Source organism: Thermobia domestica, chromosome 18, assembly GCF_964235325.1.
Source record: "Thermobia domestica chromosome 18, izTheDome1.hap1.1, whole genome shotgun sequence".
In the NCBI taxonomy this organism is placed as follows: domain Eukaryota; kingdom Metazoa; phylum Arthropoda; class Insecta; order Zygentoma; family Lepismatidae; genus Thermobia; species Thermobia domestica.
The window spans coordinates 173,538,640-173,556,920 of NC_137471.1; the positions used below are offsets into that span (position 1 = coordinate 173,538,640).

At 35.6% G+C, this 18,281-nt stretch overlaps 1 protein-coding gene across 1 annotated transcript; it reads right to left on the reverse strand.

Moving 5' to 3' along the window:
• Window positions 1-2,970: 2,970 nt before the first annotated feature.
• LOC145675598 (uncharacterized) lies at window positions 2,971-16,783 on the reverse strand. Its single transcript, XM_081746131.1, has 2 exons — window positions 15,963-16,783; window positions 2,971-4,381 (listed from the first exon to the last, which is right to left on the reverse strand). Exons 1-2 carry the CDS (start codon window positions 16,325-16,327, stop codon window positions 3,463-3,465), a joined length of 1,284 nt encoding a protein of 427 aa, XP_081602257.1. The 5' UTR covers window positions 16,328-16,783; the 3' UTR covers window positions 2,971-3,462.
• Between the last annotated feature and the right edge of the window lie 1,498 nt (window positions 16,784-18,281).

Here is an 18,281-nt window from a genome sequence, read left to right on the forward strand (position 1 = left end):
CTGTTTTTTATGAATACATGCGAACGGCATAGGTTGAGTGTAGGCAAACCAACAAAATACAACAGTGCAAAGAAGTGCAAGGCGGAGAAGAAACCCTAAATACTTTTGAATTCGAGGCGGCCCACGTTGTGACAGATATGTGCCAAATAAACCAGAAAGCCGATTACAAACAAGAAAAGGAAATATGCAGTGTAGAGATAGCGAAAAAGGAAGAATCGTTACGTGTACCTGTAGACAATTGTTTCTAATGTAATTGTTTTGCCGGCAAGGGATACCGATGTTTCACTCATGATAAGCGGTAGCGTTGAGGTTGCGCGTATCCGCCCTCTCGAAAAAGCCAGGGAAGGCTTGAGAGTTTAATTGATGATTTTGTGTGATAACGATGTTACAGTGTTATCGGTTTTGTGTCGCAGGCAAATGGTTTTGCGCGATTTCACAAATTCAAATTTGTCTTTGTAACCGTGTATGTCTAACATAAGTTGCATTTTAATCCTCTAAATCCATTCCAACTTTATCAGCTTTGAGTATTGTAGAAGGAAATTACTTCAAATTCACAGTTTAAAGTGTAGACCCGCCAAGCGAATTGTGTTTTACGTAGTGAACGTCTCGTACATAATATATCGGTCAGAAATTTTTACCGTAAACAAGCCTAAAAGTAGCGCCTCTAAAAAACCACGCGCAGTTGAAAATTATAGAACCCAAATGTAACACTAAGGTTAAGAAAAATAATAAAAGGGCAAATGATACTCAGTCGAGTTTTCTTAATACATTATTAACGTAAAATTGATATCGAGGAGCATAATCAGGAGAGTTAAAATGAGCAGACGTGATCATATCATTACATCAGATGCAAAGTTTATTAATTTTCAATTGCCGAAGTGTTTGAATTTTCAAGCTATTACTTCACTATTGCGAAATTTTAAGAGCGAAAATGTAAGTGTAGTGCTACTCAAAATGTAGATCAGTTGACTGCTCGTAACGATGACAATGTTCGTCGACCTCCACGTACAGCGTATTCTCAGCGCGCACAACCACGCATTAGGCGTGCAGTAGGAAATAAGTTGAGGATAATAGGAAAGTGCTTTGGTAAGCGTAATTGGGAACGAACTAAACTCGGTCAAAGACGAACTACATGCAAATTAAAGTCGAGCTGTAGGCGAGGTTATTTCGAGTCAAACATGCGGAAGAAGTATACATCGACTCCGAAGAGTACTAGAAAGTTTAAGGGAAAACACGTACGAGGATTCTATAGTAAACTACATGGGAAAATATAATAGCAGTAAACGCAAACATAAAAATAAATTTTTGACACGTACCCCAATGCAGCGTAAATCCAATCGTCGGAAAGGAAGGCGTGTCATTACTTGGAGATTTAGTAAATGCGCTGTAGAAAGGATAAAAATTCCGGAAATTAAACAAACTAGGTGGAAAAGTACATGTACACGTGCTAAATTACAGCTTACAAGCGTAACCGCCACAGATGGAAAATTAAAATCTTAGCCCAAGAAAAACGTGGACTTCACCCAAACTCGGAATAAACCCCGGAAGAGATGAGAAATCAGAAATACCGAATTGACCTTTTAAATTTTTTGAGAATGAAAAAAGGATTATTGTTTATTTATTTGATTATTCTCCTAAATTTCGAAAATTACTTTTCATAATCAAAGTGTGTGCCCACCGCCACTGACGCACCCGTCCAGGAAACCATCAATATCGCTCTACAATCAGGTACGTTCACTTAGATGTCATGTTTTATGGTTTTCTTACAGCTTTTGGAGAGGAAGATGAATGTTGAAAGGAGAGGAAGTACAGCATTGGGAATTTTAAACAGGTAATTGATTTAGAACGCGATTTCGGACTTTGAAAGTGTAAAAATACCACACCACTTTCGAAAAGTATGGCTATCCCGTTTTGGATGCGGACTTTCAGTATCGAATTCCTGTTAGGATATTTAAGTTTTGTATTTTTTTTTCTTTTCAGGTGTTTCCAGTTTTGGGAACAATACTTCATAATAAAATTTTATTATTAAATCTTTTTTTGAGTTTTTATTCGTTCTCCTTTATGTTTATATTAACATATAACTGTTTCCTATAAAATCAAGCATTTAGAGAGATATTGACAACTAGAGATAATTACGAACATAATTAGAGAAATACTAGTAATAACTACAATTAATCATAAAACTAAAATTTTGGGTAATTAAAAAAATGTGCTCTTCAGATAGTGATATTTTTCATGTAATATTGTGATTATATAATAAGAAAATATGCGATATTTGTAATGTAAGATTAAGTCGCTGTCAAAATACTGTGTTAAACACAATTTAGAATAATATTGAAAGTAACTAAAAATAACCTTGAATTTTATAAAGTTGTTCTTTGATTTGTTCGTCGTTCGATATATATATGCCGTCTAGTCTTAAAAGTCAATCTGTATTCACTGTGACTAACGTCAAGTTAATTGACTTCAGAGTAAGCAATATTATAAGTTAGGAAGATTTGAAAGTTAAAACATAATTCATCCCCTAGGGTCATCAATACTTTCGTTATAAAATTAAAGCGATGAACCGAGTGCGACGGCTGATTGGGTTCCAGCTAATGTGTAGATTCGGCAATTGACGACAATTTCAAAAGGCCTTACCACACTCTTGGCAAGTGTAATTCTTTTTTACTGTGTGGATTAACATGTGCAACCAACCTTGAACATAGATTATATGCCAACCACACTCATGGCATGTGTGATATTTGCTTCGTTTTTGGATTAACGTGTGTGTCATCAAATTTGGACGACGTTTATCCACAACCATACTCTTGGCGTGTGAGAGGTTTTGCTTCTGTGTGGATTAACATGTGTGTAGCCAAACTTGAACGTCTATTAAATGCCCATTCACACTCTTGAAATTTTTCTCCTCTCTGTAGCTAAACTAGAATGTTGTTTAAATGCCTTACCACACTCTTGGCATGTGTAGGATTTTTCTCCTGTGTTGATTAACATGTGTGTAATCAAATTTGAACGACATTTAAATCCGTTAGCACACTTTTAACATGTGTGATATTTGGCTCCTTTGTGGAATATCATTGTGCATCCAAATGTGAACTTTGATTAAATACCTTACCACACTCTTGGCACCTTTATGTTTTTTTTCCTGTGTGGATTATCATATGTATAGCCAAATTTTAACGTCGATTAAATGCCTTACTACATTCAAGGCATGTGTAAAGTTTTTTTTTCCTGTGTGGACTAACATGTGTGTAGCCGAACTTCAAAGTTGATTAAATGCCTTACCACGTTCTTGGCACGTGTAAGATTTTTTGTCGTGTGTGTAGCCAAATTTGAACGTCGATTAAAAGCCTTACCATATTCTTGGCACGTGGAACGTTTTCCTCCTGTGTGTATTAACCTATGTCTAGCTAAATTTGAACGTTGATTAAATGCCTTACCACACTCTTGGCATGTATAATCTTATTCTACTGTGTGGGTTAACATGTGTGTAGCCAAAGTTGAACGTCGATTAAATGCCTTACCACACTCATAGCACGTGTGAACTTTTTCTCCTGTATGTATAAACATGTGTGTAGCCAGAGTTGAACGATGACTAAATGACTTACCACACTCTTGGCACGTGTGAGGTTTTTCACCTGTGTGGATTATCATGTGTGAAGCCAAATGTGAACATCGTTTAAATGCCTTACCACACTCTTGGCACGTGTGAGGTTTTTCACCTGTGTGGATTAACATGTGTGTAGTCAAATTTGAACGTTTATTAAATGACTTACCACACTCTTGGCATGTGTAATCTTTTTCTACTGTGTGGATTAACATGTGTCTAGCCAAACTTGAACGGTCGTTAAATGCCTTACCACACTCTCGGCACGTGTGAGGTTTTTTTCCTGTGCGGATTAACATGTGTGTAGTCAAACTTGAACGTTGGTTAAATGCCTTACCGCACTCTTGGCATGTATGAGGTTTCTCTCCTGTGTGAATTAACATGTGTGTAGTCAAATTTGAACGTTGATTAAATGCCTTACCACACTCTTGGCATGTGTGTAGTTTTCCTCCTGTATGAATTACCATGTGCGTAGCCAAACTTGAACATACTCTAAATTCCTTTCCACATACTCCACATATGTGAGATTTTTCATCTGTATGCACTAACTCACCACTTGACATAGTTGAACTTTGACTAAAGCGTTCATCACTCTTTTGATAAGTATGACGCTGTTCACTTTCCTGTGTCACCATATTTCTTGTCCAACGTGATCGATGAAATCCTCTGCCAAACCGCGTCGAAGTATCAGATTCCACATAAGAATGAGAAATGGCATCATTTAATGTAGTAAACGTATCCCCTTCTCCGTGGAAAGCAAATATGTTATCGCGCCTGTAAAAAATTCAACAAACAAGGAAATGTGAATGGAGATAATGATTAAGTAGCAACAAAAAATGTAATCATTCGCTATATTACACGATAAAGTTACGCTTCATTTGTTTTATTACATTAAATATTGTAGAAATATGAAATGGAGTACCACTGAAAAGTCAACATATCAATATTGTCTCAAAATAAGTGGCTGTAGTTTGTTTCACTATATCAAACTGACCTATCATTTATATCGTGGCGGTCATAAGTCTATGAACAGGTATTGTCGGCTGCCTTGACACGAATGCACAGTATGAGAATTACATCTGTCTTATACGTAGTTTCGTGGGGAGAAAAAACAAACTTGCGATCCAAAGGTTTAAGAACAACTCAACGTATTAATAGAAACTGAACCGAAGATCATTTACTTATCTCATCATAAGAGGAACACGAAAGGCGTTTTGAAACGAATTAAAAAATTACATACAACTTTCCAAGCTAAGGCAGAAAAACTTAAAGTAACAAGACTAAAGACGAATCATTTACAGCGTAGTGATCGCGGTTCAGTGGTCTAGGCGCTTGACCAGTAAATTCAAGGTTCTTCGATCGAATATACTTCAAGCATTTTTTTTTTACTTTAGGAATTTTTATGGAGGTAGATCGGCGATGACACACGCTTCATTACATTCAAATATTTGAATACTCGTTTCTTTAAACACTTGAACTTTCAAATTTTCAGGAATAATACTAGTAATAATAACAATTATCTCGAAGAATATTTAAAAATTAAAAACTTATTATCGCTCAGGTCGTACCATTACAAGCAGACACGTGATATTTGGCGCACAAGAAAATATTTCGGTTTTGTTTAATGTTGCCAATGAAAAGACGAATTTCTCATCTCAATTTTAAAACAGACCAAACAAAATCGTGATGAAACATTTTAATTCGAGACGGGACAAGGTCAACTCACACTATGGTCATGCTTTGGAGATTAGAATCGAGAAGAGAAGAAAGCTATTGTAAATATTTCTAATCTTATTTCGATTCTCGAAATAGTGTATGCCACTCTTTAAGCAACAATTGCTCTGTAGACTGAATCATATACATCATTTTGTTAGTTTGTATTTCAGAGCTCACTGAATTATGGTCTGTGTATATATTTTTGTAGCAAAGCTTTTATAATTACATCTGGAAACTTCAGAAGTTAGTTTATTACAAGCTTTAGTGTTCAATTATATTCAGTTCTTTTTTTTACGGTTCTTTTCCTGAAAACGTACAGTAGAATATATTCTACACGAAATATTAGCGGAAATTTTTTGTTTAAATTTGAGTAGCTGTAGTGGTACGGAACCCCTTTCCCGAGACCCCTTCGACATCTTCTGTAGCTTAGCCGGCATAACCATCACTTAAAAACAAAGTTTCTTACGGCTCTTGTGAGTTCAGAATCCTTACTTTCTACACGAGATATACCTTGAAACTTTCCGTTATAACATTTGACTAGTTGTAGGGAAACTTTCCTTTATAACATTTAGCTCGTTGTAGGGAAGCTTTCCGTTATAACACGTAGCTAGTTGTAGGATCGTATCGAGAAGGTATGTGCTGTTGGTCCTGACACTTTTCTCCAATCCCGACTATTTTGTAACTTATGCCTTACGCTACGGGCTATTTTACAGGCTTTAATACAATGTGTTCTCAAACGGAAATTATTACCATTATTATTATTATTATTATTACTGAATATTTGAGACCTCAATATTACGTTCTACTTCCCTAGCAAAGCTGGGATAAACGCAAAAAACAAGTGACAAATCTTGGGAAAAAGACGAAAATCAATGTAAAGGTTACGATTATATTTACAAGAATCTAAAAACTACCAAAAAACAGGATTTCAACCACACGGCGACCGTTTTCCGGATTAAATTATAATAATCTTCCTACACCTGCCATTACAACACCATTAGTTATTCGGATAACGTGTTGAGTTTTGTATCTGATTAGCCTAGTGTCGACAATTTCCATCAGCTCCTGCGCGAACACAATTAATTAAAAATAAAGCAGAGGGATAGATAAAAGCAAGAAATAAGTAATGTAGATTTTTCATATAAGTTAAGTAAATATATTTTGATCTTGAGAGCGAAAGAGAGATTAATGTAGCTCATAAAATTTTTTCATCTTAATTTTTAATTTTATGTAGATGTGAGAGAATAGCAAACAGCTGATTGAATATATACATACACACATACATATTTTTACACTATGCACCTTCATGTGCATTTATGAATAACAGAAAATGCTTTAATACTAATACACAATAACACACAGAGCAAAGCTATGTGATAATATGTAAATAACAGTATCACGTGAAAGTTTCAACACAATAACTGTGCAAAGAAACAGAGAACATATAGAGAATGCTTCGGAAAGCAGGAATTAGGACGTACTGGAAAGGAGGAAACAGATTAATTGAACTAGTCAGAAGAACAATGAGGAAAGCAATAGCGAACAATGATCAAGGGGGAGTAATATATAGAGTAGAATGCGCGGAGTGTAAAAAAATTACATAGGAGAAACAAAAAAAAAAAAAAATGCAGAAAAGGATTAAACTCCACAAGTTCGATGTAAGATTGAAAATGGACAACAATGCGATATACAAGCATCAGAAAGATACAAACCACAGGATAGGGTGCGAAGGAGCAGAGGTCATAGATGTAGAAAACAGAACTTTGGTGAGAAAATGGAAGAAAGCCAGGGTGATTATGAAGGTAGGAGGCAAGGTGATGAACTGGAATGCAGGATTCTCGAGAAATAAGGAGTGGGAGAAAATTCTGCTTAAAGAAGAAGAAATGAAAAGGAAAAAGAAAGATAGAGAAAAAAAATAACAAGGAAAATAAGGATAATTACAGGACAGAACGCATTTAGCAGAGTGTTACTCCGCACAAGTGTTACTCTTTAATGAAGGTGCGGAGCCTAATTAAAAGTTGATCTCCGGACAGTATATATGTCATGACCAACTCCCAGCAGCCAGAAGGAGTGGAAGTCTGATGAAGACCCAGTTATTGTGTTGAAACTGTCACGTCATACTGTTTTTTACATATTATGATATGGCCTTGCACAGTGTGTTATTGTGTATTAGTAAAAAATGGAAACAAAGGCTGATAGAATAGTTATAGAAAATGTTTTGTATATGGTACTAGTTTATATGTGTGTTAATTTTATATTGAAGCACTTCGCAAAGTGAAACCTGAGTTGTGAAAAGAAGGATTTTTTGTTAATGATCGTAATATCAAAATTTTTAGTGTCTCATATTTTAAGTGCATGTTTCATATTTTCGTATTAAAATCAATTATTTATATTTTTGTACTATCAATTAGTTGCTCGTAATTCATTTCAATATGGAGGCTAGTGTTTTAGAACAATTTCAAGCAATCTCGACAGAGGAACTAGAGAAACAATTAGAAACCGTTGCTCAAAAATGGTAATGAATATTGGACGTCTAGGGCAAGAAATAGATGAATCAGTAGGTGAACTCCAAAAGTCTATAACAGAACCGATTTGCGGGCGTAGAAAAGAGCAAATTGAATGCCAAAGCAGACAGTTTACGTAATAATATCAAAGTAGCCAAGAACTCCTTAACTGAGGTACGCTCTGAATATGTTAATGCGGCTAATCATGTTGATTCAGTTACTGCTGAATTTAAAAATAGTGTAGCGGAATGAAAGAACGGTCTCACTGTGTTCTATGAATACATGCGAACGGCATAGGTTGAGTGTAGGCAAACCAACAAAATACAACAGTGCAAAGAAGTGCAAGGCGGAAAAGAAACCGTAAATACTCTTGAATTCAAGCCGGCCCACGTTATGAAAGATATGTGCCAAATAAACCGAAAAGTCGATTACAGTCAGGAAGAGGAAATATGCAGTGTAGAGATAGCGAAAAAGGAAGAATCGTTACGTGTACCTGTAGACAATTTTTTCTAATGTAATTGTTTTACCGGCAAGGGATACCGATGTTTCACACATGATAAGCGGTAGCGTTGAGGTTGCGCGTATCCGCCCTCTTGAAGAAGCCAGGGAAGGCTTGACAGTTCAATTGATGATTTTGTGTGATAACGAAGTTACAGTGTTGTCGCTTTTGTGTCGCAGGCAAATGGTTCTGCGCGATTTCACAAATTCAAATTTGTCTTTGTAACCGTGTATGTCTAACGTAAGTTGCATTTTAGTGCTGTAAATCCATTCCAACTTTATCAGCTTTGAGTATTGTAGAAGGAAACGACTTCAAATTCACAGTTTAGAGTGTAGACCGGCCAAGCGAATTGTGTTTTACGTAGTGAACGTCTCGTACATAATATATCGGTCGGAAATGTTTACCGTAAACAAGCGTAAAAGTAACACTTCCAAAAAACCACACGCAGTTGAAAGTATATTTCCGTTACAGAACCCAAATGTAACACTAAGTTTAAGAAGAAAAATAAGATGGCAAAATAAACCCAGTTGAGTTTTCGTAATACATTATTAACGTAAACTCGATTTCGAGGAGCATAATCAGGAGAGTTAAAATGAGCAAACGTGATCGTAATATCAGTACATCAGATGCAACATTTATAGATTTCAGTTGACGAGATGTTTGAATTTTCAATCTAGTACTTCACTATTGCGAATTTTAAGAGCGAAAATTTAAGTGTAGTGCTACTCAAAATGTAGACCAGTTGATTGCTCGTAACGATAACAATGTTCCTCGACCTCCACGTACAGCGTATTCTCAGCGCGCACAACCACGCATTAGGCGTGCAGTAGGAAATAAGTTGAGAATAAAAGGAAAGTGCTTTGGTAAGCGTAATTCGGAACAAACTAAACTCGGTCAAAGACGAACTACATGGAAATTAAAGTCGAGCTGTAGGCGAGGTTATTTCGAGTCAAACATGCGGAAGAAGTATACATCGACCCCGAAGAATACTAAAAAGCTTAAGCGAAATCACGTACAAACATTGTATAGTAAACTACATGGCAAAATATAGTAACAATAAGCGCAAACATAAAAAGAAATTTATGACACGCATCGCAATGCAGCGTAAATCCAATTGTCGTAAAGGAAGACGTGTCATTACGTGGAAATTTAGCAAATGTGCTGTATAAAGGTGAAAAGTTCCGCAAATTAATCAAACTAACTGGAAAAGTACACGTAAACGTGCTAAATTACAGCTTACAAGAGTAACCGGCACAGATGGAAAACTAAAATCTTAGCCCAAAAAAAGCGTGAACTTCACCCAAACTCGGACTAAATCCCGGAAGAGATGAGAAATCAGAAATACCGAATTTGACCTTTTAAACTTTTAGAGAATAGAAAAGAATTACTGTTTATTTATTTGATTATTCTCCCAAATTTCGAAGGTTACTTTTCATAATCAAAGTGTGTGCCCACCGCCACTGACGCACCAGTCCAGGAAACCATCAATATCGCTCTACAATCAGGTACGTTCACTTAGATGTCATGTTTTATGGTTTCCTTACAGCTTTTGGAGATGAAAGATGAATGTTGAAAGGAGAGAAAGTACAGCATTGGAAATTTTAAAAAGGTAATTGATTTAAAACGCGATTTCGGACTTTGAAATTGTAATACTACCACACTACTTTTGAAAAGAATGGCTATTCCGTTTTGGATGCGGACTTTCAGTATCGAATTCCTGTTAGGATGTTTAAGTTTTGTATTTTTTTTTTCTTTTCAGGTGTTTCCAGTTTTGGGAACCATACTTCATAAAATTTTATTATCAAATCTTGTTTTGAGTTTTTATTCATTCTTCTTTATGTTTATATTAACATTTAGCTGTCCCCCATACAATCAAGCATTTAGAGACATGTTAGGTAACTAGAGATAATTACGAACATAATTAGAGAAGTACTAGTAATAACTACAATAAATCATAAAATTAAAATTTTGGGTAATTAAAAAATGTGCTCTTCAGATAGTGATTTTTTCATCTAACGTTGTGACTGTATAATAAGAAAATATGCGAAATTTGTAATGTAAGATTAAGTCGCTGTACAAATACTGTAAATTAAACACAATTTAGTATAATATTGAAGGTAATTGACAATAACCTTGAATTTTATAAAGTTGTTCGTTGATTTGTTCGTCGTTCGATATATATATGCAGTCTACTATGAAAAGTCAATGTGCATTCAATGTGACTAATGATAACTGAAGTTAATTGACTTTAGAGAAAGCGATATTATAAGTTAAGAAGAGTTGAAAGTTAAAATATATATGAAATGAAATCTTTGAGTTTTACGTCCCACGGTTATGCCGGTTAGGCTAAAGGAGACGGTGATGATGAGAGATGAGTGAAATGGTGGAATGAAGAAAGTGGGAGGAAACGGGAGAACCCCGAGAAAACCCACGAGCACGGTGATTGTCCACCACAAAGTTCACTTGGCGGGGGCTGGGATCGAACCCGGGACCCCAAGCACCAGAGGTGAACGCTCTACCACTGAGCCACCGCGCCCCCTAAAGTTAAAATATAATTCATCCCCTAGGGACATCACTACTTTCATTATAAAATGAAAGTGATGAAACCAGTGCGACGCTTGTTGGGTCTCAGCTAATGTGCAGATTCGATATTGACTAAAATTTCAAAATTTTGTTCTAACTTTTAATGTTTGGCATAATTAGAGAAAAGTGTAATATTACGGTCAGATGGGGCTAATTGAGACTAAGAGGTAAAATGAGACAGTTGCGTATTTTCTGTATTCGGAGTTTGCTACACTGTAAACATTTTTCGTGCGCAGTGAACGCTATTTTGTTCTTGGAGATCTAGTGGACTTGTACGTGTGTGTCGTGTAAAGATCATGTGCATGAATAAGTGGCGGGAAGCTTAAACGTTTAGAGTATAAACGTAAGCATTTTCTGACGGCGTTTCAACTTCCATGTGTGCATACTTCAAATATTATGGTTGAATATCTAATCGACTTGTGTTTTACAAGTTGTGGAAGCTTCTTAACATTTTTTCGTTTCTGGTCATATTTTACATTGTAGAGGGCGTTTTCTGACGAAAGGTGTGTTGCTGTGGTGACTGAGACATGCCAAGAGTATATAAGATAAGGGCGGGAAGTAGGCCCTACCACAACTACAATGCAACTCAACTACAACAAGCAGTAGAGTATTCGGAAAAACATCCCTGCCAATCACTAAAGACTGTTTCGAGCAAGTTTAGTGTTAATAAGGATGCGTTACACCGCCGACTAAGAGGTACGTACTCAGGAACCCCAGGAGGTCAACCTGTTCTAACCGTTGACGAAGAATACAAATTAGTAAATGGTAATATTCACGCAGCAGAATGGGGGTTTCCATTCACTAAAATGGATGTACGTTTGATAGTTAAAAGATATCTTGACCGAACAGGAAGAAGAGAAAGAAGATTCAACAATAACTTGCCTGGATTGGAGTGGACAATTTCTTTTCTTCGTCGGCACTCGGCTGTTGTAACACATAGATTAAGCCAAAACATTATTCGTGCCAGGCCAGGAGTTAGTGTGGAAACAATCAGTGCATACTTTAACAACTTACAAGAAACTTTGAAAGACGTTCCACCTTAAAATGTTGTTAACTTTAACGAAACGAACTTTGTTGACGATCCTGGTGAAACTAAAATTATAACCAAGCGGGGAGGAAAACATCCTGAACAAATTGTAAATTTATCAAAGGCATCTAAATCTGTGATGTTTGCTGCTACTGCCGATGGCACGCTACTACCGCCGTATGTGTGCTACAAAGCCGATCATCTTTGGGAATCATGGTGTCAAAATGGACCAACAGGAACACGTTATAATCGAACAAAATCTAGTTGGTTCGATCAGCATGTGTTTGAAGACTGGTTTATGACTACTGCACTCCTGTACTTCAAAAGACAAAACTCCAACCTTAGAAAAGTACTGATAGGTGATAATGTCTCCAGCCATCTCTCCGATCTTGTGATTCAAGAGCTTCCCAAAGAGGGAATAGAATTTGTGTTGCTGATTCCGAACAGTACGCATTTGTGCCAACCATTTTAGACGTTGCGTTTTTTGGACCTCCCAAGAGAATTTGGCGTGGGATTGTTTCTGCGTGGAAGAAAAAACATCGCGGTTATCTGACCAAAGACCTCTTTCCTTCCCTTCTGAATAGTACTTTAATGAAAATAGAAGAACATTCTGCTCAAAACCTTCAAGCCGGATTTGGAGCTACAGGCATTTTTCCTTTGGACAGAAATCAGGTTTTAAAGCAAATTCCAGATAAAACCAGAGGCCGGCCCTTCTTCCACTAATTGGTCTGGTGCTTTTATAGATGCACCGCAATCAGCCAGATTTGAAGATAAAACTAAAAGAAAACGTAAAAGGCGTATTGATATTGAACCTGGAAAAAGTGTTACTTTGGGCTCGATGGATAAAGAAACCAATGACACAGGAAAGAACTATAATGACTTACGTGTTGATGTCAGTTTGAAGGCAGTTGAAGATGGAAGAGACAAGGAAAGCGAAAATATGCCCAACCACCTTAATAGCAAGGAAGAAAATTTTCAGCTTCTGGTACGAAAGGGAATGTTAAAATTGGAGATTTTGTAATTGTTACATTTCAGTCTGAAAGGGGTCGACGTTTACTATTCATCGGAAGAATTTGTACTATAGACGGAGAAACTATTACAGCCACTTTTCTGAACGAGAGCACAAAAGAAAGAGGAGTTTTCATTTATCCACAAAAAGAAGATACATAATCGTTTAATGTACAAGATATTGTATGTAAAATAAAACCTGTTAAAGTTATGAGAGGTGGACGCTATCTGTTTGATGTCTCTTTCTTTTAGCAAATAGTTTATCAAGTGTATTTCTAAGAAAGTGTATTTTTATTTGTTGCATTTCAGGCTGCTTTTTTTATTATTTTTTTGTCCTACCCGTAATGTTGTATTGTAGTGTTAAAAATATAATTTTAAAAACAAAAAATAAGAGTCATCTTACCCTGATGTTAGAATTACTTGAGACGTACAAAGACAATTACGTATGTCACATGTCACCTAACTGCATGGGGTGACATGAGACAGTCTATATTTAAAAATAAATAATGATTAAGAAGAGGTGAAGGCTTGGCAATACCATGAATGACAAGTGTGGTAAATACCTCCATAATTCCGTACCAAACAGATTCTTTCCAACCATACAATGTGTCGTGACAAATACAAATATTCAAAAATCGTCTCAAGTCGCCCCATTTGACGGTAATAAAATTGATGTTCGGATATTAGATTTTGATATAATACTTAGTTTTGATTTGGATTTAGAGAAAATAATTAGAGTTTTGATTTGGATTTAGAGAAAGTAAATTAAATGTTATTCTTTTTGATGTTTGAAAATAACTCTTGTTTTGTTGTGCCGGGAAACATAAACCGGTCTCGAGAAAAAGGAAAAGGGAAGACCGTTTAAGATTCCACGGTACCCTTTACTACGATAAACACAGGATACTATGATGTATCGATAGTACGGAGTGTCTACGTTAGTTAGGCAGTATATGGTAAAATTCAGGTTTATGTTATGAGAACATATTAAGATTGCTACGTACGAGTAGGCCCTGAACAACATTAATGTTTAATGAACAAGTTAATAATACTGTTATCTTGTGTTTCACTAATGTGACAAATGCTCTCAGATGTGACTTTATTCTCGATAAAGATAAGTGCAATTGCTAGTAAGCCACACATAAGTATTAGCTAGCGCTCTTTAAAACGTTACATTTGTAAACCTACCAATTTTGTAGGTACGAGCGGGAATGAAGTAATACTAATGAATAAAAAATTGATGAAATGCGGGGCTGTAGCATTAAGTCTCCTCCCAGGGTGTATTTCTTGTCGTCCTTTTCATTATATTTATTTTCTTAAAATGCCTCCTCAAGGCCTGAATGTTGACAGCCCAATTGGGGTTGGGAAATTAACCCTGATGTGTCATGACTTGAATGACGAAGGCATGCAACCAGGTTGGGATGTAAGGTCTTAGGGTAGAAGCGACCTTGCAAGCTTCAACTGTAAGAGATCGTCACCACCGTTGGTTTTAGGAACCCATTCATTAATCTGTATTTTTGATGAATGACTTACAACCTTTGTTGTCAACTAATGACGCACAAAATGGCGCTCCGTAAGCCTTCACCGCCGTTAAACTCATTTATTTGTATAAAATTGTTCAAACGGTTATTAGTTAAGTTGTATAATGCAAGTTACGTTGTATAATAAAGGAAACTGACTTAACATTGACGGAAATTCTTTTCAAATTTGGCGGTCTTTACAGTGACAGCTTTCCATACCACTACAACAACAAACCCTCCCTGTAATTAGAACTGATGCTGACCCCCAACATTAACGCCAAAATAAAGTTACATGTCCTATCGTAGAGTGTAGTTGAAAGTTCGTGTATACAGTTCATGGTTTTACCTACAGATGACTGTGGAACTCTTTTTATATTTTGTGGGAAGAAATGCCCGATGTGTAAAGTAACCCCTTGTTAAGGTAGCTAGTAACCACTATAAGCGAAACGAAGTATCAAAATTCAGTGTGGCAAATCATAACACGGAACTATGAAAATGTTTGGGAATGAAGGGATCCATATAATTAAGAAGTTACGTCCCTAATGTCTTGTGTTACATCGGAACACTAATATACAAGCAAAGAAAGCATTTCAGGATGTTACCTATAAAATACTTAGCAACGTACAAGAACACATTCAACACGTAAGACATGTAAGTCATCCTAAATACAGAATTTTGCGCTATCCTTGTTTACCCACATTCTGCGTAATGCCCTAATTTGCATAGCAATCTTATTATTACCGGCCACCTAGCACATGCTGGTTAGCGTAGTTTTAACAATAATGCATATATCATGTACGTTCACCAAGCCCCTAAAGTGATCCCATATTGAGAAATGCAGGCCCATACACAAGAAAAGATTCCTTGGAATGTGAAAGGTCGACTTCCTTGAAAAAATGAGTGCAGCTATGAAATGGACTGATGTATGGACCTCTACAAATAATGAACATCCATTGTTGGTTAAAATATTCTTTATCTTGTATTTTACTTTTGTCTTTCGAAGCCCGCTGGAAAAATCAGGCTAGACCCATTTGAGCTAAATCCTAAATAAAATCACAAACGTCCATAGTTTATGTTCGAATATAATACATTACAGGTTTACATTTGTAAAATTTTAGGATATTTACCATTCTCATTATTTGTTATTTCACATAAGTCTCTATATAAATAAAACAATATCGTCGAGCACCCATATTTTAAATATGTGCAACAATTAGTGAGAAATGTGTAACCAATAATAAAGAAATTATTATTTTATCAAGATATGAACCACATAAGAATTGCATGGATGGTATCAATCTTATTAAAATTTTTATTTGGTATACAGATAGTCTATGTGTGCCATGTCATTTCCAAAGTGTAGGCTACTAACTTACGTTCATGATATCTCCCATACCTAAATATTTATCGTGAAGTATTGCTTTTAACCAACAAAGTTTCCGAAACCATGTAACCGTATTATCAATCTGAGCCAATTAGTTAATGAAAAATTGAACATTACCTTTCTGGCCGAACTGAATTTAAACTTTTTGTTGTTAATTGTTGGGAGTCATTAGAATACGACGCGCAAGTCTCCTGAACCACTATTTTTCTTAGCGTTTCTATATTACTTTCAAATGCAGGATCTTCTTCTAGTGCTAATTCTGGTTTTACCCTTTCAACGTTTAGTTTCAAATCCATAGAGCATATAGCTGTATCCTTGTCCACTGATACCTCTTCTTCCATTGTAGATAATATTATCTCTTTGTTATCATTCACTAGTTCGTATGTCCATCCTTTCCTTTCGAGTGGATCTTCATGAGGTAAGTCATAAGCAATTTCTTCTTTGCACATCAATTCCAACTTAACAGACGCCTTACCAGACATTGTGAATTGAAATATACTAAGAATTTAACACTTTTCTTATACTCCCCTTATATTTTACGTTGCCAGTGTTAATGACATGATTTACAAGTACGTCCTCCAAAAGAAACTTTATATTTCCAATCATCTTCTTCTTCCTCTTATTTTTCTGCATCAGCTACAATTGCTCTCTCGGCAATTGATTGTTTGTTTGTAGTAAGCATCTTAAAAGATTCTCATAGTATCATTATCACTGTATTGAACATGAATATTGGCAATTTAGAAAGGTTATTAAACGTGTAAAATGTAAAAATTAGAATAGTTGAAAAATGATAAAAAGTAACAAGATGTGTACAAAGTCATAAAACAGATAGAAAGTACTAAGTATAATAAAGCGAAAATACGTGAAAAAAAGAAGTGTCGCAATCGGGAAAAAGTCAAATTTCAGGCCGTGTCCAAAAGACACAAGTTCGCATTCGAAGTACTCTCACTTCCGGAAGTGACGGCACCTAGTGTGCGTCAAAAGGTCCAAGTTCAGAAGTGTGCGAGAGCATAGTGCGTAGTGTGCGAGGATGTACATAGTGATGGGCAATGGGAATATTCCCGGTGGGAAGGAATTTAAAAATGGGAATATTCCCGGGTTTTTTCCCTGGCCTATAAATTCCCGGGAAGGAATTTATTTCCATTAATTTACTTTATCTTCCAAATTATAAGAACCATATGGCTAATTACTTTATTTAATATATTATGATTTACTTCTAGGTTTTAAAGAATTTGGAGGTTAAAAAAATTTAAAATTATTTGATGGTACTTTATATAACTAATAATATGATTTTTAAAGTTCCGTTTTCATTTGCACTAAAAAGTAGGGTAATTGTTTAGTATTGGGGGGCCAAAATTAGCAAAAAATAGGATGAATTACGGAAGAAATGAGTTGATAGTGATGTTCAAATAGTCAAGAAAGTATCGAACACATTTTTTTAGGGCAGTAGAGGATTTATACAAAACGGAAGTGATTTATCTAAGAAAAGAAAGTCAATTGTTACTAACGAAGATAGAAAACAACGTGCCATGACTTCATTCGATAACACTCGCTCTGCAATTATGTCTGTAGCGTTCCCATCCGCCGTCAAAGTCAGGAAAATTGCCAAGAGTCCAACACACGTAGATTAACAAAAAGTCACAAGATATCTTGATCAATCAGCAACACCCCCAACCAACTACAGAGGGATCTACGCGAGCTGATGTCCCCATTTGTATACAAAGCAGGAGTTTGGCAATAATAGATAATTCAGCATTCACCAATAAATCAGAAATATACCACAAAAAAACTTAATTAACTTAAATCTAATAAATAATAACAGACACAATTCAGCTTAACAAATATTTATTAACAATTTATTTACAGATCGATATCTGATCCTTCAGATATCCGATGGCAACAATAAATTCGTCGTTGAAAAATACTACGTTGTTGATTCAATTTTTCCAGTTCCAATTTAAATACCTTCGATATTAGTAAACTCAATAATAACAAAAATATTCCATACTCGAAATTTACAAATAATATTCAAATATTAAAGTATTTATTATCTTCAATATTCAATTAAGGAGAGAGATTAATATTTCATAATGCCTCAGTATTATCAACAACACGGGATTCATAAAGTACTTTCGAAATAGTCCAAACTCTGGGGGGATGAATTCTAAATGCAATTTCAATATCAATAATTCTAATATATTTAAAGTTTCAGCAAGGGAAATCATTAACAAGAATTCAACATCGAATATGATAACACCATATCTCACCCCGTAATTCTTTCTCATTAAATCTCAATCAATTTTCAATATTAATCCAATTCCAATTATACTGTATATGTTATATTTCAAGAGACGAAATATATTAATGCAATACCAAATACTCATACTAATATGAAAAATAATCTCGGCTCAGCCAAAATTGTTAAATGCTGAATTA

What these genes read in the sequence shown, in the direction of transcription:
- LOC145675598 (XM_081746131.1), bottom strand. Translation starts at nt 16,327, where the DNA reads ATGTCTGGTAAGGCGTCTGTTAAGTTGGAATTGATGTGCAAAGAAGAA. An exon ending in AATTCAGTTCGGCCAGAAAG is followed by an intron (nt 4,382 to 15,962) that starts GTAATGTTCAAT and finishes AATTTTTTACAG; the next exon opens with GCGCGATAACATATTTGCTT.